The 23582-nt window shown below is 36.7% G+C and overlaps 2 protein-coding genes across 2 annotated transcripts; both read right to left on the bottom strand.

Annotated features, from left to right (window-relative positions):
* Positions 1 to 6382: 6382 nt before the first annotated feature.
* On the bottom strand, positions 6383 to 9462 carry LOC125478051 (peroxidase 47-like). Its single transcript, XM_048585769.1, has 4 exons — positions 9115 to 9462; positions 7677 to 7865; positions 7222 to 7384; positions 6383 to 6987 (listed from the first exon to the last, which is right to left on the bottom strand). The coding sequence occupies exons 1-4, from the start codon at positions 9325 to 9327 to the stop codon at positions 6605 to 6607; spliced, it is 948 nt and encodes a 315-aa protein (XP_048441726.1). The 5' UTR covers positions 9328 to 9462; the 3' UTR covers positions 6383 to 6604.
* Positions 9463 to 18288: 8826 nt separating this feature from the next.
* On the bottom strand, positions 18289 to 20301 carry LOC103966989 (TIR-only protein-like). The gene is made up of 2 exons (XM_048585515.1): positions 19766 to 20301; positions 18289 to 18655 (listed from the first exon to the last, which is right to left on the bottom strand). Exons 1-2 carry the CDS (start codon positions 20251 to 20253, stop codon positions 18544 to 18546), a joined length of 600 nt encoding a protein of 199 aa, XP_048441472.1. The 5' UTR covers positions 20254 to 20301; the 3' UTR covers positions 18289 to 18543.
* Positions 20302 to 23582: the final 3281 nt, after the last annotated feature.

The raw sequence follows: 23582 nt of genomic DNA, 5'->3' as shown, positions 1-23582 counted from the left end.
CTGCGCGTTGGTGCATTATTATATCTTACCAAAAGATTAACAAAGAAAGAGATGTCGAGTCTAGTGCATTAAGCTAAGTACAATAAATCATCTATCGCACTTAGATATGGAACTTCAGGCTTCAAAATCTCTTTATCATCCTCATTCGGACCGAAGGGATCTCGTTTTGCATCTAGTGATCGAACGACCATAAGAGTACTTGAAGGCTTCGCTTTATCCTTGTTAAAGTGGCACAACACCTTCTGGGTGTAGTTCGTTTGATGTGCTAAGATTCCATCTGAACGATGCTCTATCTTGAGACTAAGACAATATCAAGTCTTTCCTAGATGTTTCATCTCAAATTTTGACTTCAGGTGCGCGATAGTTCTTGGGCATTGTTTTGGAGTTTCGATAAGATTCATGTCATCGACATATACTGCAACAATCGCAAAACTGAAATATGACTACTTAATGAACACACAAGGGCATATTTCGTTGTTCATATATCCCTGACTAGTCAAATAATCACTTAGACGGTTATACCACATTCTTCCGGATTGTTTCAAATCGTAGAGTGAACGTCTCAGCTGAATTGAAATATCCTCATAGAGATACACAGTTACTATGTCAATCGGGAACTTTCATATAAATTTTCGTATCAAGATCCTCATAGAGATACACAGTTACTATGTCAATTGGCTACATACTCAGTTTTTCAGAAACTACCAAACTAATAAGGTAGCGAAAAGTAATCATATCCATAACGGGTGAATAAGTTTCGTCATAATCAATCACGGGGCGTTGTGAGAAGCCTTGCAAAACAAGACGAGCTTTGTAATGCACAATTTCATTTTTCTCATTACGCATCTGAACGAAAACCCACTTGTAGCCAACGAGCTTCACATGTGGAGGAGTATGAACTACATGTCCAAACACCTTACGTCTCACAAGCGAATCCAGTTCGACTTGGATTGCTTGTTTCTAATTTGACTAATCGGTTCTATGTCAACATTCATCAACGGAATGGGGTTCAATGTCATCACTCAACATAATCTCAATAGCTACTGCATATGCTAATGCATCATCGATGATCATCTCATTTCTACACCACACATCATTTAAGCTAGCATAATAGATCGAAATATCACGATTCTCGGGAGGTGGATTCATCTCTTTAAGGACGTTTTTGTAATATAGAATTTCCTCATGAGTTGGATAGAATGAGTAAGCGACAATCAGATTCACAGTAGGCTCTATAGGTGCATGTGCCATGGGTTTCCTATTCCAGGGGTGTGAATCATTTGAATCAAGAGATCTGCCACGCTTATGTGTAAGGGTAGATGTTCAGCTAGCTGGTAATTTACGTGGATTGGCCAAAGTGGCGTCCAGGGCCTCTAGGAAGGAAGTTCGTCGTACATTTGGTACATCCATCTTTACAAGCATATTTGCAGCTGGAATATGTGATCTTGTCACTCGCGCTTGATCAATGAAAGCATTTGGTATGCTTTGAGCTATGCTCTGGAGATCTAATATACGCTACACTTCAATTTCAGATTGAGTGGTGTAGGAATTTAAATGAGACAAAGTAGGAGACGTCCATGATAGTTCGTGTCGTTCTTAAGGAAAGTTGACGTTCTTATCTCCCCCTAACGTTGGGAAGACTATCTTATAGAAGCGACAATCTATGAAACGAGTGGTAAACAAATTTCCTATCAAATGTTCTAAGTAACGAATGATCGAAAGAGAATCATATCCGACATAGATTTTCATCATTCGAACGGTAAATTGGCACATAGACCGCACAACCAAAAACGCGTAGATACAATATGTCAGGTTCGTATCCGGTAACCAACTGAACGGCGTTATATGGTTGGGTCGCAACAAGCCTCAGGTGGACCAAGATGGCTACATGCAATATTGCATAACCCCAAGTAGCGATCGGGAGCTTAGTACATATAACTAATGATCAAGCAATCATTTGTAAGCGCTTAATGAATGCCTCTACCAAGCCGTTCTGGGTGTGAACATGGGGCACATGATGTTCAACTTCAACCCTAACTGACATGCAATAGTCATCAAAAGTTTTAGATGTGAATTATCCAGCATTATCCAATCGAATAGGTTTGATTGGATAATCAGGGTGATAAACCCTGAACTTGATAACCTGAGCCAAGATCTTGGAGAATGCATCATTTCTTGTGGACAACAAGCATACGTGTGACCAACGTGTGGAAACATCAACAAAAACCATAAAATATCTAAATGGTCCGTATGGAAGGTGAATCAGTCCACAGATGTCCCCCTGAATCCTTTTTAGAAAAATAGGAGGATTCGAACAAATCTTGTAGTAATAAGCTTTCCCATTGAACATGTTTGACATGGATTCCTTGAATCGATCCTAAACTTCGGGTTAACGGATGCTTGTGTGATGATTTTAGGATACGATGCATCGTTATTCGTCCAAAGTGTCCCAACTGATCATGCCAAAGTGTAATTTCGAGCGCGATCCCAGAAGTAAGGCCGGCCACATAGTGGCTCTCTATGGGGCGTATAGTCGTAGTATACAGACCACTCGGGATACGCTCCATCTTCTCTAGATACACTTCTGGCCATATTTGTAGGAAGTTGTGCATATAAATTCAACTATGTTTTCTACATAGGTTTCAGCATGGTAATTATTATCTCTAATATCCTTGAAACTCAACAACATTTTTCCGAAATGCGGAGAATAAAGTGCCTTATCAATGGTCAAAATTGTACCATTGGACAACATTATACTTGTCGTATCGTATCCTTCAATCAGGTTGTATGAGCTTGAGAGGGTTATCAGAGGTGCATTTTTAGGTATGAAGTTAGTGAAATAAATGTGTTCATGCAAAACGATGTGCATGGTTGCACTATCTGCCAGACAACTAACTTCCCCACTAGTCATACCTAGAGTGAAAAATTAATTTGAATCAGTCACATGCATAAAAGTTCTAAAAACAAATATCCATTCAAAATAATTTTAAGTTTTCAAGGATGGAAATTAATTAAAAACTTAATATCCAAAAAACAAATCAGAAACAAATAATCCAAACATAAAGAGAAATTGTTCAAAATTAACCAAAAACACAAGGGGGTTCGGCCACTTGGTGGAGTTCGGCCCTAATTTCTAAATTTCAACTAGAAAAATAGTTTATGTCTAAGATTCTAATCTTTAATATAGGTAACGGCCTCTTGAAAGTCAGAAACCTCCATGTCGGTACTCTCCGATTCATCCACTTGCGCAAAGTTTGATTTAATCTTCTTACGATGAGAATGATATTTAGCTACAACCTTTTGGGGAGCTCGGCAAATACGGGACCAATGGTCCTTGGAACCACAGCGATAGCACATATCTGCATCCATGGTTCAGGCGCTTTGCCTTTATTGTTGAAGTTTAAGATCTTGAGAGCGAGGTTGGGGTGCTTCTGGGCTTTATTTCCTCCCTTATATGGGCCTTGGCTCTGTTGACCTTGTCGGGGTGGCTTCTGGCAGCCCCTACCATGCCTTTTTTGGTGTTTTAGGCACTGGTTCATGTTATAGTATGCTTTAGGCATAACAGTCGCCCCAACAGGTCGAGCTTGATGATTCTTCATCAACAGCTGATTCTGCTTTTCAGCGATAAGTAAAACAGAGATTGAATCCGAAAACTTAGTGAACTTTTGAGCTCTATATTGTTGTTGCAGGACAATATTAGTAATAGAGAAGGTCGAATAGGTATTCTCCAGGAGATCCTCTTCGGTCAAAGTTTCGTTACAAAACTTGAGAAGTAATCGGATTCGACAAACTTCAGAATTATATTCATTCACAGACTTAAAGTCTTAGAAGCGCAAATGCTGCCAGTCATGTCTTTATTTAGGTAAGAATATGTTATTTTCGTGATCAAAGCGATCAGCCAAAGCAACCCATAGTGCTCGTGGATCCTCCTCAGCAAGGTACTCGGTTTGTAATGCATCATGATTATGTCTTCGGATGAAGATCATGGCAGTGGCTATCTTAGCTTCACCAACCAGGTTATCCGTCAAATCTTCAATGGTGGGATGCAAATTCTTTGCAGTGAGGTGGAGCTTCACATCTTTGACCCACTTGAGGTAGTTCCTTCTAGAGACCTCCAAAGCGGTGAAGTCGAGTTTGTTTAAATTCAACATGTTCCTATCACAAAATAAAGGACAAGATGTGATTAGTGTAATGGAGAAAGAAAATCAATCCATTCATATAACAGTAGAACATTCAGGTTCTGATAGACATGTATTGGTTAAAATTCACATGAAAAAGCTTCGGGTTTTCTTGGGTGATGTTTTTAAGGAAAACTTCAGGTTTTCAAACAAGGCATGTTTATAGAAACTTCAGGTTTCGAATTAATTATGAACCTCAGGTTCATATGTTCCTGCAGACAAATGCAAATATATATACAGAAATGTGCAACATGAAAATATGCAAATAGAACTTCAAGTCTATAATTATAATTGAATTAATTATTTAGACTTCGGGCCAAATTTAAAGTGTGGGTTAAAAATTATAAAATCCATCGAGCCTAAAATAATTAGGCAATTAAACTCGGGGTCCAAAAAACTTAGACTAAAGCACTCAGGTGGGCTGAGTAAAACTGGTGCCGTGAGGTCCAAGCCCAAAACTGGGCTGAGGTAGGCATGGGCCTAGCATCACAGAAAACGGGCTGCAGGTGCAAGCCCAAAAACAGAGGCCTAAACGGGCTTTGATCTGATGCTTCACGAACACATGTACCTGAGGGTGGACGCAATATTATGCGTCGCGGTACATGGCAGCCATAATAGCCACACGGGTTGTGATCCTTTGTGGTGAGAGACAAGGGAACACCGTGGCCTAGAAGGCTGGTGCTTTGGGTTGAGGAAAGCTCCAAAGCCCAATAGGCTGGTGCTCACCGAGAACGGGCCAAGCCCACGTAGGCTTGGGTTTCGAACCAGACACCCCAGTGTGCGCTGGGTAAACTTCGCCGGAGAAGACGACCGGATTCACCACTTCAGATGGTCGTTTCTAGGTGTAATAATCACGGCAAAGAACCGTGGGTTCAACGGCGACCCATAAAAGTAAACGGAGAATGGTGACTTTCAACGTTTGTGTTAGAAACCCTAGGAAAATTAATCAAAATTTTAAAGAAAAACCAATGAGATTCAAAATGAATCTCAGCCAAAAACTCGTCGAGGAGGGGGGGATACAATATGCAGGTCGTCAGGACAAGGACCTAAGATCAGGACTGGGCTGCAAACCCATTTGCGAGGAAATGCTAAGCCATGGATGGTGTCGGGTGTGCTCTAGGTTTCAAACCAGAAGCCCATAGCTTCGGCATATGGTCTTGTGGCTTGACCATACAGGCTGCAGGCCTGGACAAGCTGCTCAAGTTGCAGCTTAAGGTCATGGGTTCGAAGAACCCTAGTGTGTTCCGATTTTTGTTTTTTCTTTCATTTTTTTTTCAATTAATTCAAAGCATATATAATTTGAATGAATAAACATACATCTGATGCAATTCATGGCAATATCAAATTCACATAATTCAACAATTATGAATATAATGCATACACAATTTATGTAGAATCTAAAATTCGAAAAACGTAAAGTTGGATCATGCAATATTGTGAATGTTCATGCTATCAGGGCTACAAAAATATCGAGATAAAACCATTGTTTTGGAAGAACCTGGTTGTGTGATGATATGGATGAACTGGTTAATTTGATGCAGAAAGCTTCCACGTCAGATTCCTAAGCGCAGCGATAGAAGCGTGCTAATAACGTGTTGTGGCCTATTTTATCTGACAAGGGGAAGGGGGCCGGCAGCAAAGAGAGAAGAGAGAGAGATATGTTTGTAGAATTGTGTAGAGGAATGTATGTGTTATTCTCTCCTACGTAGTGCCTTTATTTATAGTAATAAGAGGGAGAAGAAATCCTTCATCCCTAAAGAATACAAGTCCATATAGGAAAGAATAACTAGAAACAAATCTAATTTAGGATTTACACAATCACACTTAAACTAGAAAGTTTACAACATATACTTAATTATAGAGAAAAACACTAATAACAAAAATAAAGAAAAGAAAAAGCAATCTGTAACCTTAGCAGAATAACCAATCCTAAAACGAATAAAAATACACTAGCATATCAGAGGGAGATTGTGCTTGTACGTAGTTTCCGGCACCACCACTCAATAGCTGCATGCTTTTATTGTGTAAAGCGTTGTATATCGTCCGTCAAGCTACTGACTTTCTATAGAGGGGAGATGGTACCAATATATATATACAAACACACACACACACGTTTTATCATGGTCACACCAAGAAATTACTTGTTCACATCTTGTTTTGTGTCACTTAGTTGATGATTGAGTTTTGTAATTAGTACTTTCGCCTTTACGCTAAATACAATCTATATAACTATATAAGTACAAATTCTACAAAGAAACCATACAAGTTACAAGCTCAAAGGACCATATAATGTTATGTAAATTATCTACATATTATGTAACTTATCTACTAAATAATGACAGATATTGTTTTGCCCATCAATAATCTACAATGAACAAGAGATGCATGCTCAAGTCTCCCCACACAAAAGTCCTCTCGTCTCCTCCTTAGTTGATTTTGCGGCAGTCTTTTCTTACTTCTCCTTTCGAACCTTCCTTGACATCGAGGGTGCTCATTTTCACCATCGCCTGTTGAAAATCTAAGAAGAACATAGCTTGGTTGAAGGCATAAGCATTTACAATGTTTCTAGTTCTTGCACTGGCAAATAGGGTTTGATCAGAACTCAGGACTCCAGCCTTCCTTTGCAGTCCGTTGAAGTAGACATTATCAAAAATGTTTCTCGTTGCATCGAAGGATTGCTCCGCGTTATCGCCTGCGCTGCATGTTTTGGCCAGTTGCTTTGCAAAGCCTGAATCTAAATTTGGATCCACAGTACCACTCAATCGGTTTTTGAATGAGGAGCACCTGGCTACTCCTAGTGTGTGAGCACCTACAAAGTACAAAAATATCAATGTAAGTATGCAAGCATTAAACTTAAAATGTTCTCTAATATGACAATCCGACCGTCAATTGGGTAGGAATTGAAGGACACTATTGAGAAAGTAACATTTTAAATAATCCAAAAAATAAAAAATAAGGGCACCAATTGACAGAATAACAGTAGAACATATCAAGAAAATAATGCCGAAATTTGTAGATTGTAAATTGGAGCAGATATGTGTACCAGATAAAGCAACCATTTCTTGCGCAGTAAATCCATGTTGCCCAAACATAGTGATGAGCTCAGAGGCATTCAGGGTGGGTGGAGGCAGATTTCTTGTGTCTTCTATTTTAGACCTACTTCCATCCTTTCTTCCTTTGGGTATGTCATATACCGGACCCCCAGCCTGTTGTTATAATGTCCCATTAAAACAAAACTTAAGTTGAATCATTTCTCAAAAGACAAATTAATAATAAAATAATAATAAAGGATGAACCAAAAATTTAATTTTCGAGTATGCATGAATAACATAGGGCAATTGATGAATGAGAGAGGTGACTTCCACACATCATTTTTCTTTCTCTATACACTTTTCTTTTAGTATTTGAATTGAATAAATCCAAAGAGAATCAAGAAACATTATAATAACAGGGTGTAAAAAAAGAAATAAACGTGCAAAAATAATTTCTCGAACGTACCGCAAAAACTGCATAAGTAGAAGCCATTGCAACTATGTCGGCGCAAGAGACAACACCAGGGCATTGTTCTTCAAGTTCCTCTTTTGCATCATCTATAACTTCATAGCCACGCAAGCTCAAATTTGCTGGGGAGTCCTTCTCAGCCTTGTTATCTTTTGTTGAATCCAGGAGAATTGACGCATCACATCCCTAATTATCCAATAGTTACGAAGCCAAAATTCTATTTTAATTAATAATTGAATATATGTAGTGATCGAATCCATAACAAAATTTCTTTAATTGAATACTTGACCATACACAAGGGAAGAAATTTTTTTTTTTATTTGGGTGGGTATGTAACGTGTGATGATATGCCGATTGGAAAGTGATCATATGTGAATGACAAGGGAAGGAGTGAAGATGTAACACATAGCACTTATTACAAAACAAAAACAAAAAATGAGGGCCTTTTTTATAATCATTTTGGTTTCTAATTTTAACTAAAAGTAAAAGGAAAATGTATTATTAGCTACATTTCATGTAAATTTCATCTTATCCATTTTCTTCAATATATTTCCCAGTATCTCTAACAAAAAAACCACAAACTCAAAACAAAATCGTGTTAAACATCTTAAGATACTAAATAGAAGGACATATTTGAAAATAGGGAACTTTAACAAAAAACTCCTGGTATTGTTCACTTTAAGGAAAAACTATATTTTTACACTAAAAAGTTAATCTTGGTACTATTCACTTTACCTCTTATTTTGTCCTTATTATTAAAACTCAAAGTTTTCAAACTTTTTTCATTAGTTTTCCTTGAAAATATTTGCTAAAAGCAACCGAAAACACAAACATGAAAGCAAGTACATATATGTATGCATTATTTTTATACCATGCAAACATATTTAATTGCAGAACAATATTTGGCTACTAAAAAATGAGTACGAATTCATACTCAAAAATTTTCAAACTTGTTCGTTGTCAATTTATAGAATTTCGTGTTTATAATCAGTACCATTTATATTATAAATCAACCTATAAAGATTGTCTCTGCAAAAAATCAATTAAAACTAAGGTCGTTTGGTCATCAAACTGTTCAAAAACAAATGAACGATGTTGGTAAAAGCATTATGAACCATCTACGTATTTGCTACAATAGGTTGACTAAACGACCTTAGTTTTAATGATATTTACAGTGTGATTCATAATATAAATGGTTCTGATCATAAGCACAAAATTTTATGATTAAAACACTAAGAATTTTAAATATGAATTTCTACTCATCTTTGAATAACCAAATATTATTATCAATTGCACGGTGATCTCGGCACACCAAGCCTATTGTTGTGCCTACCTCTAATGAAAAAACTGTCTCAAAAGATTTCAAATAATGAGAAAGGAGATATTTGTGTTGTGTCTTTAGAGAGAGAGAGAGAGAGAGAGAGAGAGAGAGTACCTCTATGAAGCAGTCATGGAAGTGCATTCTGATCAGACCTGCTGCTAAAGTTGGATCGGCTTGCAAGGCTCTGGTGACTGTATTTCTGACAATAAGTTCAGCCATCGGACAGCTCATAATGTAGTAGCCCATACTCAAACCATTTGCTCGAAATGGGAAGCCACTAATCATTTGCATTAGTAGAAACACTACAAACTGCTTAGCTATAACCATCTTCGATGATTGTAAACGGAAGATCTTGAATTCAAATAGTAGTGAGAGGTAGTAGTACTAACTAGCAAGATTATAATAGAAGGCTCAAGAAAAGAGGAGGAATTGTTAGAATAAAGAGTGAAGGTAAAGTGGTTTTATAATGATTAAACAAAAGTAGCCGGCCCAAACTTAAAGGAAAATGAAAAGTTGAAGACGACAATGGTTTATCATCAATTTTAATTAAATTATGAAAAATGTCATTATCATTATCTATTTATACCTGTACCATTTTTTTTAATAGAAATAAAATCGACATGTCTTGGTAGAGCTTACTTTTATTAGAAAGATGATACAAATAATAATATAAATCAATAATAAGTGTAGCACTACTTAAATTCTAATTTATAAGGAGGTATATGAAGTCAAGTGCAAATAAATAAGCACTCTCCTATGAACTTTAACGAAAAACTCCCGGTACTATTCGCTTTAACAAAAAACCACGTTTTACACTAAAAAGTCAATCTTGGTATTATTCGCTTTACCTTTTATTTTGTCATTCTCGTTAAAACTCAAAGTTTTCAAGTCATTTTCATTAGTTTTTCTTTAATTTAACTTATATTTGCAAAGTTACCACCCCAATCTTAATTAGATGAAAAAGAAAAGTTGAAGATATACAGTGGTTTATGATGAATTGTGCACCTAATGGTCAATACAATACAAAAAATTTAATATAATTAATGGATGCTAATTGGAAATAGTTCGACACGTAAATAATGCACCATGGGGCACTAAACCATATTGGAGCCAAATGATGCTTGCAAGTAGTTTCCACACTGAAATCGAAAGACGATTAAGATATCGATCACACAACAAATTGAAATGCGGTTAATTAATAATGATATCTAAAAACATATTAGATTAATCATAAGAGTTGCGTTGAGTTTTTGCATGGATATAATTGGATTAGTATAACTGAGTGGTGGGCACGGAAGTCAAATGACAAAACGAAAGTGGGGATAGTGAAGTGTATGCACTATTTATACCACGATCAGAAGAACATGTATAGGCATATATATATGTTGCTCAGCTGGCTTCCATTGCAAAGGAGCCTACCTACTCTCAGGGTCCATATCTTTTTGCGAGAAGTGGAGGGGAGACTTATTTGGCCAAAGAAGATATCAATTTATGCGTGCAGGTCAGCAGGCTAACATCAGTGTCATACATATGTTTAATTTCATTTGGTTGTGGTATCATATTCTATATGTACATGTGTGGAGATGGGGACATGCTTTTACTTCAAGGAAGTGATATGTGTTGGACACTTGAGGATATTTACAAATGGAAAACTGATCTCCCAAGAAGCGAGGTTGCCTCCAAACAAATGTTAAGTATCCACATGTAGGCTTTCTGTCAGTAATAAATCCAACCTAATCATCCTCAGTTATACCCTTCCTCATCAAGATTATAATGCTTAGTGAACATTAATCTCTTTCCAAGAGAAATGTTCAAAGTGAGCAAAGTTCAGGTGGCTCATTACTCGTAGTACAAAATATGAATTACAACAATCATATATGATCTTCAGTTCGTGACTTACTACAATTAAAATATAGTTAATATATGGTCAAGTAAGCAGTAAATAAGTTCCAAAAATTTGCTGGTATAGCTTTCTATTGGTGTTTGAGCCATAATAAAAATAAGATCTGTTATGGGGACAAACTATTGTTGTTTACGCAAAAATCGTACAACTCCGGCCTACCAACTTCGAAACCCAATTGAAATCCTACTATAGGGCTCAGATGACCACCTCACTTCATCCCAACCTGTCCAAGGGCTCGAACAAGATATTTACCGAGGCGCGTCTGCCATAAAGACGACAAGACTCGGGAGTATCTCGCCTTTTTAAATGACGATGTACATGTCATCTGACACGCTGACATCACCACTGTGATCCTGGGAACCCCCACAAGTCACAGCTAAAAGCTGTAAACATTAAGAAAGCTTCAATGAATATGTTCTTGAGAATTACACAGAATGTAGAGGAAGAAGAGAGAGAGAAATGTATTGATTTCTTGACAATCTTGTTATGATTACAATTTCAGTTATATATTCTCACTTTCCTTAGCTGCTAATCTTCCACCTCCTTATCTCAACTATAATTCTAACAACTTTTAACTACTTCTAACAACTCATCTCTTTAATCTATTGACAAGTGTCATTTAGTTTGACCCTTGATCTTCTCTTCACTTGGATATCTATTTTCTTCTTCACTTAGATCCTTATATCCCCCCTCAATTGGATGCTCAAGGGAACTGAGCATCCGATTGCCACAGTGGTGTTGAAATAAAGGAGCGGACAACCCTTTTGTAAGTATGTCGGCTGATTGTTCAGCAGAGGAGACATGTTGAACTAGAAGATCTCCTCGAATGACCCGTTCCCTTACAAAATGATAGTTGATCTTAATGTGTTTAGACTTGGCATGAAAAATTGGATTAGTTGAAAAGGTAATTGCTGAGATGTTATCACAATAGATCAGTGGAGGACTTTGAATATGAACATGTAAATCACAAAACAATTGTCGAATCCAAGCAAACTCTGCAGCTGTAATGGCTAAGGCTCTATACTCAGCCTCTGTGGAAGACTTGGAAACTATGTGTTTCTTCTTGGATGACCAAGAAATCGGATTTGAACCAAGAAATATAACAAAACCTGAAGTAGACATGCAGTCATTGGTATCCCCGACCCAATCTGCATCACTATAGGACTATAAATGTATTGGTCTTAGCCGAAATTGAATACCAAAGCTTGAGGTTCCTTTGAGATATCGCATGATTCGTTTAACTGCAATAACATGAGACTCCATAAGGTTGTGCATAAACTGACAGGCTTGATTCCGTGAGAATGCTATATCTGGTCTTGTAAAGGTGAGATACTGAAGGGCACCAACAATGCTTATGTACTTCTCAGGATTATGATATGGTTTACCATCATTCTTAAGTAATTGATGATATGGTAAACAAGGTGTAGCACACGGTTTACAATCTTGCAAGTCAACTTTTGTAACCAGCTTAGTAATATACTTTGTTTGTGAGACAAACAGCCCCCTTGGTGTATAAATGATCTGTAACCCCAAGAAATAATTCAGTTGGCCCAAGTCTTTCATATCGAATTCTTCTGTGAGACCTATAATAACACCTGAGATTAACTCAGAACTACTACCAGTAAGTATCACATCATCAATAAATAATAGTAAGACTACAGTGCATTTGGATGAATATTGAACAAACAAAGAGGGATCAGCTTAGGAAACTTTGAATCCTAAGCTAGGTAAAAAACTTGTAAACCTATCATTCCATGCTCTAGGGGCCTGTTTAAGATCGTATAGAGACTTTTGTAATTTACAAACATAATGAGGAGGATGTGCTGCACTTTGAAATCCTAGAGGTTGTGCCATATACACTTCTTCTAGAAGAATGCCATGTAAAAAGGCATTTTTTACATCCATTTGTTTGAGAGGCCAATTGAAATGTGCAACTAATGCAAGGATCAATCTTATGGTAGTAGGCTTCAACACGAGACTGAAAGTTTCGCCGTAGTTAATTCCTTCTTGCTGGCTATATCCTTTTGCAACAAGATGTGCCTTATATTGAGCAATACAACCATTTGCATCCATTTTAATCTTGTATAACCATTTGCAGCCAACTAAGTTTTTGTTAGGTGGCAACGGAACCAGAGACCAAGTCTTTTGTGTATACAAAGCACTAATTTCTTCTTTCATAGCCTCTTTTGGTTCTGTGATGGATGCCTGAGAGGAGCTTAGAAAGGCAGAGATAGCCTTGTGTTTGAAGATACCATTTTTGGACCTTGTTTGCATAGGGTGAATGTTCATAGGCATGTTTAATATAACTTGCAGGTTCTCTTGTTGAAAATCAGGATCCATAGGAATGGGATACCGTGTAGAAGAGTCTGAATTAACATGAAAGATTTGTGTAGGGGAAGGAATAAACTCTGAGGCTTTAGATGCAAGTGTATCCATGGGTTCTGAGGCACTGGATGCAGTCAAAGAATCTGAAGCACTAGATGAATGCAAGTTCAAAGAATCTGTGGCTGTAGAGGATGGTGAAGGAGTATGAGATGCAAGGGATACAACTTGATTTTGTAATGATATAGATGCTGGTGTAGGATTTAGAGAATGCTCATGTAAATTTGCAGGTGTTGACACTGGTGAAGAAGGGAATGATGCTTCATGAGGATATAGAAAGGTAGTTTCATTAAACAAGACATGCCTAGATATGTAAGTTCTTTGAGTGATCATGTCGAGACAAATGAACCTTTTATAGTGATCTGCATATCCCAGAAAGACATAAGTTTTCGTTTTTGGTTGCAGTTTGGAGGTATTGTATGGGGTAAGGAGGGGAAAACATGCACAACCAAAGACTTTCAAATGACTAATATATGGAATTTTATGAAATAACAATTGAAAAGGTGATTTCATTTTTAAAACAGCTGATGGCATTCTGTTTATCAAATATATTTCTGTAGCACATGCATGAAACCAGAACTTAGATGGTAAATGTGCAGTTCGAAGTAAGGTAATGGCAATTTCTACAATATGCCCCTTTCTGCTAACCCGTTTTGTTCTAGGGTGTAAGGACAAGATCTTTGATGTAACATGCCCTAGTGTGATAAAAAATGTTGAAACCTTGTGCTGACATACTCACCCCCATCATCACTTTGTAAAACTTTTGGTTTTGCAAAGAATTGAGTGCATAGATAAGCATAAAATTGCACAAATGTTGTAAAAACCTCTGATTTATTATTTAAAGGGAAAACCCATATATATCTGGCACATTCATCTATGAAGGTTACATAATACCTAAACCCTTCATGAGATAACAAGGGGGCAAGTCCCCGTACATCACTGTGTAAGACCTCTAGAGGTTGTACAGATTTAGTGATAGGAAAATTGAACCGTAGCTTTGTAAATTTTCCTTCTAAGCAAGGTGTACAAATGGAGTGACATGTATCAGATGATGCAGGGATTTTATTCTAATGTAGAATTGCAGAGGTAATCACATTTGATGTATATCCTAACCTATTATGCCATAAGTGTGTATTGACAGGTTTTGCTAGGCAGCATGTATACTTATGAGATAATGCAGGTGGCAGCTTCTCTGGTATGTTGAAAGGAATAGGATAATAGCCCTCTCTACATAGCCCCTAGAGTATTATTGTTCTTGTGGATTTGTCTTGAACCCAGAAGAAAGTATCATCACAAATGAATCTACACCTATTATCCTTGCACAATTGATAGATGGATAACAAGTGTTGTGAAATTTTCGGAACATGGAGAACATTCTTCAAGGCAAGTGTGGTATTGGAAACATATAACTTTGATGTGCCAATATGAGAAATATTCAAACCTGTACCACTTGCTATGGTTATAGTGTCATTTCCTTGATATGGAGTAGCTAATTCCAGATTGGCTAACTCAGAAGTCATATGAGAAGTGGCGCCAGTGTCTGCAATCCAGAATTGTTGCTTAGGCGCAGAAGGTTGAGAATGAGCATACATAGCTGTGAGATTTGGTGCAAGAGATTTGCCTTGGTATGCAAAGTTGCCTCGATGATAGCACTACAGAGCCCAATGTCCAAATTTCTAGGAAATTTGGCATTGAGTTGGGACATTGACACTAGAATTGGAAGTGTGTCTTTGAAAACAGTCAATAGCAACATGTCATTTCATGTTACAGCTTTGGCAGATAGGGATTTTAGAGGGATGCTCTGCACAGATGGATTGATAGGGTTTTGGTCCACCAAGAATTCTAGGACTACTATTTGGTGGAGGATTGTAGGATCTTGGACCATAGTGAAACGATCTACCTCATCCTTTGCCTTGAAAATTGTTCCCTTTGTAACCACTATAGTGATAAGAACCCTGATAGGAATTGGTATATCCAGGAGCATTTGACATTCCTCCATGACTAGGAAACTGTTGGCTAGAGACGCCAGAAGTAGAACCAACTTCATTAGATTGTGATGATTCTTAATGAAGAACCAATGATTTCCCTTTGCTTGATTGAGTACCAACAACCATTGCAGTCCCAAATGGCAAAGAGGATGAGGAGTTAAATAACTGCCCAATTATAGCTTTTTCTGCAATCAATTGTGACCTAAAATCTTTGAAAGAAATACCATTTTCTCTGCCCTTTATGACACACCGAAAAGTGTTGAATTCTACAGGAAGTCCTTTCAGCGCCAGAATTATGATATCATCATCTTCAAATATGACCCCTGCAGCTGCAAGATGATCCCGTGCATCTTTGATCTTTTGCAAATAAACAGATACAGATTCAGACCCTTTCTTGATGTTTTGAAGCTCAGTTTTCATCTGAAAAATCGTGGCTTTGGTAACTGCAGAAAATCTTTCAGTGAGGTTCACCCACATCTCATGCGAGCTTTAACTTCCAATTACACATGACATTGCGGTAGTAGACAACGTTGCAATCATCAATTGCATAAGTGCACGATCGTGCATCTTCCAAACCAAGTAATCATCTTTCTCAACTCCTTCAACGTCAGAATCATCATCAAATCTTGAAGGACACTTTCTTGATCCATCAGCAAACCCCATGATGCCATGACTCTCGAAGAGTAACTTGATTTGGAAACTCCAACTGAGATAATTGAAATCATCAAGCTTCACCTTAACCGAAGTAGAAATTGTGGAAACAAGACTTGTGATAGGAGATTGAACAATCTTCAATTAATTAGCAGTCACCATTGTTGAAATTTTCACAGACGCTTTTTATCAAACACGTAAAGGGCAAACAAAGAAGAACGAATCTTGAGGATCTTCGAGAGTAGAGAAAGCCCAATTTGCAGAATCACATAGTAGCTTTGAAAAATAGAGGATTAGAAAAAGAAATGAATGTTGTTAATCGAGGTGCGGAAGCGCCAGATCACGTCTTGGCGATGATACCATGTAAACATTAAGAAAGCTTCAATGAATATGTTCTTGAGAATTACACAGAATGTAGACAAAGAAGAGAGAGAGAGAGAGAGAGATCGAAAGAAAGAGAAAGAGAGAAAAAGAGAGAGAGAAAGAGAGAGAGAGAGAGAGAGAAATGTATTGATTTCTTGACAATCTTGTTATGATTACAATTTCAGTTATATATTCTCACTTTCCTTAGCTGCTAATCTTCCACCTCATTATCTTAACTATAATTCTAACAGCTTTTAACTACTTCTAACAGCCCATCTCTTTAATCTATTGACAAGTGTCATTTAGTTTGACCCTTGATCTTCTCTTCACTTGGATAGCTGTTTTCTTCTTCACTTGGATCCTTATAAAGGCCACTTAACCAGGAATTATAGTTTTTGTTAATGCCAAATGACCAATCTACCACTACTCCAACTCAATGTTATGATCGAGGTTGCTCCTTCCTTATTGTCAAATACCTTTAAGCTCAAGACCTTCGTCAAATTCAATCTTTATGATGTACAAAACCTTGAGTGATTCTTTAATCAACCCAACTATTTTTCAACACAAACTCAATTACTTTTCAACAAAACCCCTTAACTCTTCAGCTACAATCTTAAAGCCTTCTTTCTAAACAAGCACATCCTACTATCCCTGAGATCTAAAATTTTCAGTTCTGTCACCTTATGGTATGATTTGGTTGACGTGTCATTCCAAGCGCCTTAATTCTCTCATAGGCGTGTGTTTTGTACTAAGTACAATCTGATAATAGTGATCTCGGTAGACTCATGTAGATCTTACTAGAGTCTTACTGCCTTCTTTACATTTCAAGTCATGTAACTCAACCCATCGACCTAATTTTACTTTTGAAAACGTCTGTAATCTCGACTTCAACATGATATGAGTACTTTGTGTTTTTCGCTTTAGTTTCTATTTCGCTTTCATTTACTTTTTAGGCAAGCATACACAAAGTTACACTGAATTTTAAGTCCTTGTTCACTCGAGATACGTAAAAAACTTAACCGAGTCAGCATCCCACTCGGAGCACTATCGTTGGGTATACGCGCAACTTTCACACCCATTCAAATGCAAACACTATATGTTGGCAGACTCCAACTGGCACGGCTATTTTCTCTTTCTCCCGAGATTGAAAGCAACACTCGGGATAAATACATGTTGAACATAGTCCAGACTTTGTTTCAAATTTTGACACCAACAAATTTTTGGAACTTGATCAAGGTAATCGCTTAGCTTGTGATTTTGTATAATAGGTGTATGAACACATTTGTAGCAAACATTCATGTTTCACGTAAAAAACTCTAAAACATACTTTGAAAATGAAAAATCACTTAAAATCATTGTTTGTAACAATCATATATCATCCATATACTGAATTAAGATGTACCGTTATTATTCTTATGCTTTAGAAAAGAAAAAAGCCATTGTCTAAGTCACTTTAAAAAAATATTGTTAATTAATAAGGAGAGGGGGAGAATTCAAAACTGCAACATTAATATTTAGAGAGAAAAGAGTTTCGAATCTAGAATGCATAGGTAGAAACTAACACCATAAACCACACTCTGTCTAGGGGACTATTTCAACCAGTACAGTTGCTTCTAATTGCTTACCTTTTCCAATTCTTAGGATTTTTTTCAGGGATGTATTCTTCCCATCGAATTTTTGCAAGGGCCAATCAAGGTAATAAGTCTAGCTAGAGGTAGAATTACATGAATGGTATTAATTTTGGCATATAAAGTCAACTTCATAGGCCGGCTTGGTAGTTGGTATATATGCCCCTTTTGCTGCTAACGTAGAAATGTATCTTTTTTTAATTCCTATTTGCCTTTAACATAACTCGATAAATTCATCCACATCCAACTGTACACTTCTTACCTTCTGTATAAGTAATTACTACAATATACGCACCGATCAAAGAATTAAACTGATGAACAAATATTCAGAAATTATCATGAACAAAGATCGATTGTGTCACGGGCATTTATTTCTTATTGAAAAATTTGTAACACATACAAGTATACAACTAAAAAGAATGCAAAGTACAATTACATGTCAATTAGCAAGCGCGTAGCTTCAGCTTTGGGTTCTGTTACCAAGAAATAAAGAATTAAACAATGCGGAAATAATAATTAAAATCGTTGTATACCATATTAACTTTATTGCAATATGAATTAACAAAAGTAATCAAGGATCATCAGTTCATGTTATGATGACAACTTCACTAATTAGCGTGAGTCGTAATTATAAACGGAATGGAGTTTTTGGACGCTGCATGGAACGCTTTTCGTTCTCAATCTCTATCAGGCTGTTGATTACAATATCTGCAGCAGTTGTTACAACATCTGCCATGTTCCTATAAAACCCAAAAGGAACCGCAAGTAAGGAAAGCTAGCAAGAAAATCAAAAGTGATTGACTGTTGAAGCGTTTCCTGATGTACTTTTTCGTCTATACATCGTTGGCCTACCTATTACAGTGCTGCTGGCCTAATCTACATGTAAGTTGTCAATAGATGATCAGTTGTTTGATTACCAGTTCAGTTTAAGTTTTTAAAAACATAAAAACTGAAACCTAAAAGTCAATTTTGAAAACTTAAGAGTTGTTTGATACCCATTTTGTTTTTTTATTTTTTTAGTTTTAGCTTTCATTTTTGTTAAATTGAAAACTTATTTGGCAACTATTTTCAGTTTTCAATTCTCAAAAAAAGAAAAAAGAAAAAAAAACTAAAAAACAAAAGTCAAATTTTGACAACTCAATAAAGTAGCTTCACTTTTTTATTTTTAGTTTTCATTTTTTATCTAAAAGTTGAAAATAGTAACCAAACGAGTTTTGAGTTTCCAATTTTTTTTTTTAAAGTGAAAAAAAAAAGCTAAAAAACTTGTTTGGTATCAACTTTCGAGGCCATTTGATAACCATTGTTTTCATTTTTTTTTGAAAACTAAAAACCTATTTGGAAACTACTTTCAATTTCCAGTTAAAAAAAAAAAATTTGAAACAAAAAACATAAGGCCAAATATTGAAAATTCAATAAAGTAATTTTCACTTTTTTGTTTAACAGTTTTTTAAAAATAAAAATTGAAAGTATTGGTACCAAATTGGTTTTTAGTTTTCAATTAAGAAAAAAGTGAAAATAAAAACTAAAAATGAGTTATCAAATGGCTCTTCAGTGAAAAAATGAAAATGAAAATTCAAAAATTGAAAAAAAATTTCTTGAGTTCTAATATTTGGTTTTCAATTTTCAATTTTTATTTGTTTGAAACTGAAAGTAAATAACAAGTGAGTTTTCTATTTTGATGAAAAAAAACTAAAAACTAAAAGCAAAATGGTTATATGGACCTATGGGGCACAAATTAATTAATTTTTTTCAAAATATTATAAGTATTGCTGCTCTATATAAACCAAAAAGGAAAGAAAGAATATAGATTGACAAAAAATGAAAAAAGAACATAGATTCATCGATCTTACCCTTTTGACGAGCTGTATGTCAACCCTACGGTGTTCCTAGCCTCTTCAAGAGCCAACCTAAAACTTTGTAGCTTCTCCGGCGGACATTGCCCATTGTCCACGACACAAAGCTGAGAGGGTTTAATGTCACAAAATATGGGAATGACCTTCTTATTGGACTCCATGATTAGGGCCAGTTCATGAAGGCAAAAGTAGGAGTCACAATAATTAGGTGAAAACACAGCAACACCAACCTTACAACCCCTTATTGCACCATCAATTTTATCAAACAGTTTATCTCCAGGTCTCATGGTCCTGTTATCTAAGAAAGGGCGCAAGTTGAGTAGAGAAAGATGATCGTAAAGCAAAGAGACGATTGTTCTCTTCGTGTCGATTCCTCTATGGTTAAGAAACACATCGCAAGATTTCGTAGCGCGTTCGGCCAATTGGGTTTGCTTTTGGTAGCTGAAAAGATTGTGTTTCAAGCTAATGGCTGCTGAACGGTGCATGGTTTTTTGTATGGAACCCTAGTTTTGTTCTTCTGCCTTGTTCTTTAATCAATTGTCTGTTGAATAATGAGACTTTTGGTGCATGCCAGATGTGCTTTGATTTGCACCGCTTTAAATAGAGCCTTGAAGCCTCTATTTTCCAAGTTAATTCTTTAGAATGGAATGTGTCACTGTTCAAAATTTGACGGTCCCAGTTAAATTTTGGAAATAAACTAATGAAAACCCTTCAAACACGTTGAAGGTCCCTCTCTGTGTGAAGTTGCCTTTACTGTAATACACATATAACATGCATTGGGAAACCTATTAAAAGTTAATGTTCTCTTTTTTCCACCAAATTAATGTCGAGGTCCAAATATAATATAAAATGCACGTGGGAAACCTATTCAGCGAATTTCATTGTCAGTTCTTTCTTCGTTGAATTCCGCAGAAATTCAAAGTAAATTCTTGTTTGTATACTTCAATTAATATTAGTATTACTATAAAGGGAACAAACTAACATATTGGTTTATTGAAAGTCTTACAAACCATGAAAAGGGTTTCTTTGACTGTTTGAACGATATACTTGGTCGCAAATTATAATAAGGTCTCCTCCTACGCAAATATATTTAAATGCTAATAAGTTATTAATTCATTACAGCGATAATAACTTGTTTGGACCTTTCTACAAAATTTCTCATAATCTAAATGCCTCATTGTTTATATATTATCACCGAAAGATCAGCCTTCAAAAGTTCATTGAAATCGGAAGCAATTTGATTATCTAACCATCACCTAGTAAGTGGATAATAGGGCTGATTCTGAGGGTGTACAAAAGGTGCCACCACACAGGGCCCTACCCTCGTTTTAGGAGGTCCCAAATTTTTTTTATATGTACACAGTTACATGTAAAGATATTATTGCATTACTCTTCCATGCTAGTTGTGGTTCTGCTCTGCTATATTTATTTTTATTTTTGCAAATTTTTATACTTATTAAGCGGATAAAATTTAAACATGAACATGCAAGCTGTTTTGAACCAAGGACCTTTCAAGATAGGAAACAATTCTCCAGTCACTCGAGCAAACTTATTTTTGGTGCAGTAGCTACCTGTAATATTTCAATTTCTAACAAAACTGAAAAAATAAAAAATTCAAAAATAAAAAATGACAAACAAAATATAGCAGTTAAAAACAAAGGGCCTCCATCTAAATTTTACAAATAATCCATAATTTTTAGGTGGCGGATGAACACAATGTTATGAAATATTCAAAATAATAACAAAAGCACCAAAGGATTTCTGATTTGACTTATATTTTGAAAAAATAAATTATGAGAACCTAAATAATGAAAGGTTCCGTTCTTGTGATAACAATGTGGAGTGGGTCTAGACGAATGATTAGTAGTTTATATTATTTTAAGTTATTAATTGGTTAACGTCTTAGCTGTCACATCCCGGCCCAGGCCACCACCACATCCTGAGTTTGACTCCATCGTAGCACGAATTTGTCCACTTTGGGCCCCGATCACGCCCTCACGATTTTGGTTCTGGGAGCTCACACGAGAACTTCCTAGTGGGTCACCCATCCTGGGAATGCTCTCGCCCAAACTCGCTTAACTTCAGAGTTCCAATGGAACCCAAAGCCAGTGAGTTCCCAAAAGGCCTCGTGCTAGGTAGAGATGGGAATATGCATATAAGGCTTACAGGATCCACTCCCCTAGGCAATGTGGGATGTCACAATCCACCCTCCTTAGGGGCCCGATGTCCTCGTCGACACACTTCCGGCCAGGGATTGGCTCTAATACCAAATTGTCACATTCCGGCCTGGGCCCCCACCACATCCAAGGCTCGACTCTACCGTAGCACGAATTTGTCCGCTTTGGGCCCCGATCACACCCTCACGGTTTTGTTTTTAGGAACTCACACGAGAGCATTCCCAGGAAGACGTCGGGCCCCTAAGGGGGGTGGATTGTGACATCCCACATCGCCCAGGGGAGTGGATCCTGTAAGCCTTATATGTATATTCTAATCTCTACCGTAGCACGAATTTGTCCGCTTTGGGCCCCGATCACGCCCTCACTATTTTGTTTCCAGGAACTCACACGAGAACTTCCCAGTGGGTCACCCATCCTGGGAATGCTCTCTCCCGAACTCGCTTAACTTCAGAGTTCCAACGGAACCTGAAGCTAGTGAGTTCCCAAAAGGTCTCGTGCTAGGTTGAGATAGGAATATACATATAAGGCTTATAGGATCCACACCTCTGGGTGATGTGGGATGTCACATTAGCACTCATGTGTGTATATTTCATCATGCATAAGACCCCTTGGTCCCCTTCTTAGGAGGTATCTCTTTAGATGAATACTTGGAATAGAATTATTGTTCAAGGCACTCCATGTTGAATTTTAACGATCCAAACCAACAAATTATTAGATCCCCATCTAAGTATCTTCCTTACAATAAAATTGAGATTAAATCCTTGAATGAGGTCCTTTAAATTAAACGGTTAGGTTCATTGGATTGCATTGATGGTTGGGGTCATATGCAATGGCAAAGTCATAACTTTATAACAATAGAGTCAAATTACATATGCTTGTACAAATTTATCATATTTTCATTGATATTGTGCATGATGTCTTTTCCTATATTAGAAGCCTGTATTACACCAAAGGAATGACGGGAAAAAAAAAACGACTAATGTTGTTTGAACCATAAAATGACCAATTTTGGGATTAAAACTCCTTACATTCGGAGCCCATTATTCTAAGTTGGTTTTCATGAACATTTGGGTTATAGCCTCATGGCTTTTCCATGACTATGGGAAAATTTGTCTTGGTGTGGTGAAAAATCATGTGGTTGTGTGAGGCATTCTTAATTGTAGTCTGCAAATAGATATTTTGATGAAGATGAGTGAAGGCTAGGGTTTGGTGGAGCGCAAATATAGAAGAGCAAGGAGAAAAAGAAATAGACAATCAACCAAACAAACAAACAAATCTCCCAAAAACCAAAGGAGTAAACCTCTTCATTCAATGATTTCAATCAAGCAAAGCTTTCTCATCTCTTTCAAAGTCAAGGCTTCGTAATTTTACAAGTATTTCTCTTTACGAAAAACTATTGTAGTAACTTTGTTATATATTAGTGTCAATCTCTCTTTGAATCACCATTGTCATTTTAATACAAGCATTTAACCAATTTCTTCTTCTGTTTGAGTCAACGCTTGAACTCCTAGTGTCGCTTTAACTCACCATTTACATATTGTGGTTTAATCTTTCTACATAAGGAAATTCCTTAGCATTTAAGGAAAGAAAGAATCTAAGTTGAGTTCTCCCACTCAATGGCACAATCTTTTAGTTAG

This window comes from the organism of the source record quoted next, unplaced genomic scaffold, assembly GCF_019419815.1.
Source record: "Pyrus x bretschneideri cultivar Hongxiangsu unplaced genomic scaffold, Pyrus_bretschneideri_v1 Contig23, whole genome shotgun sequence".
Lineage (NCBI taxonomy): Eukaryota > Viridiplantae > Streptophyta > Magnoliopsida > Rosales > Rosaceae > Pyrus > Pyrus x bretschneideri.
Note: the sequence above shows the minus strand (reverse complement) of the source record. Positions and strands in the feature narration are given on the sequence as shown.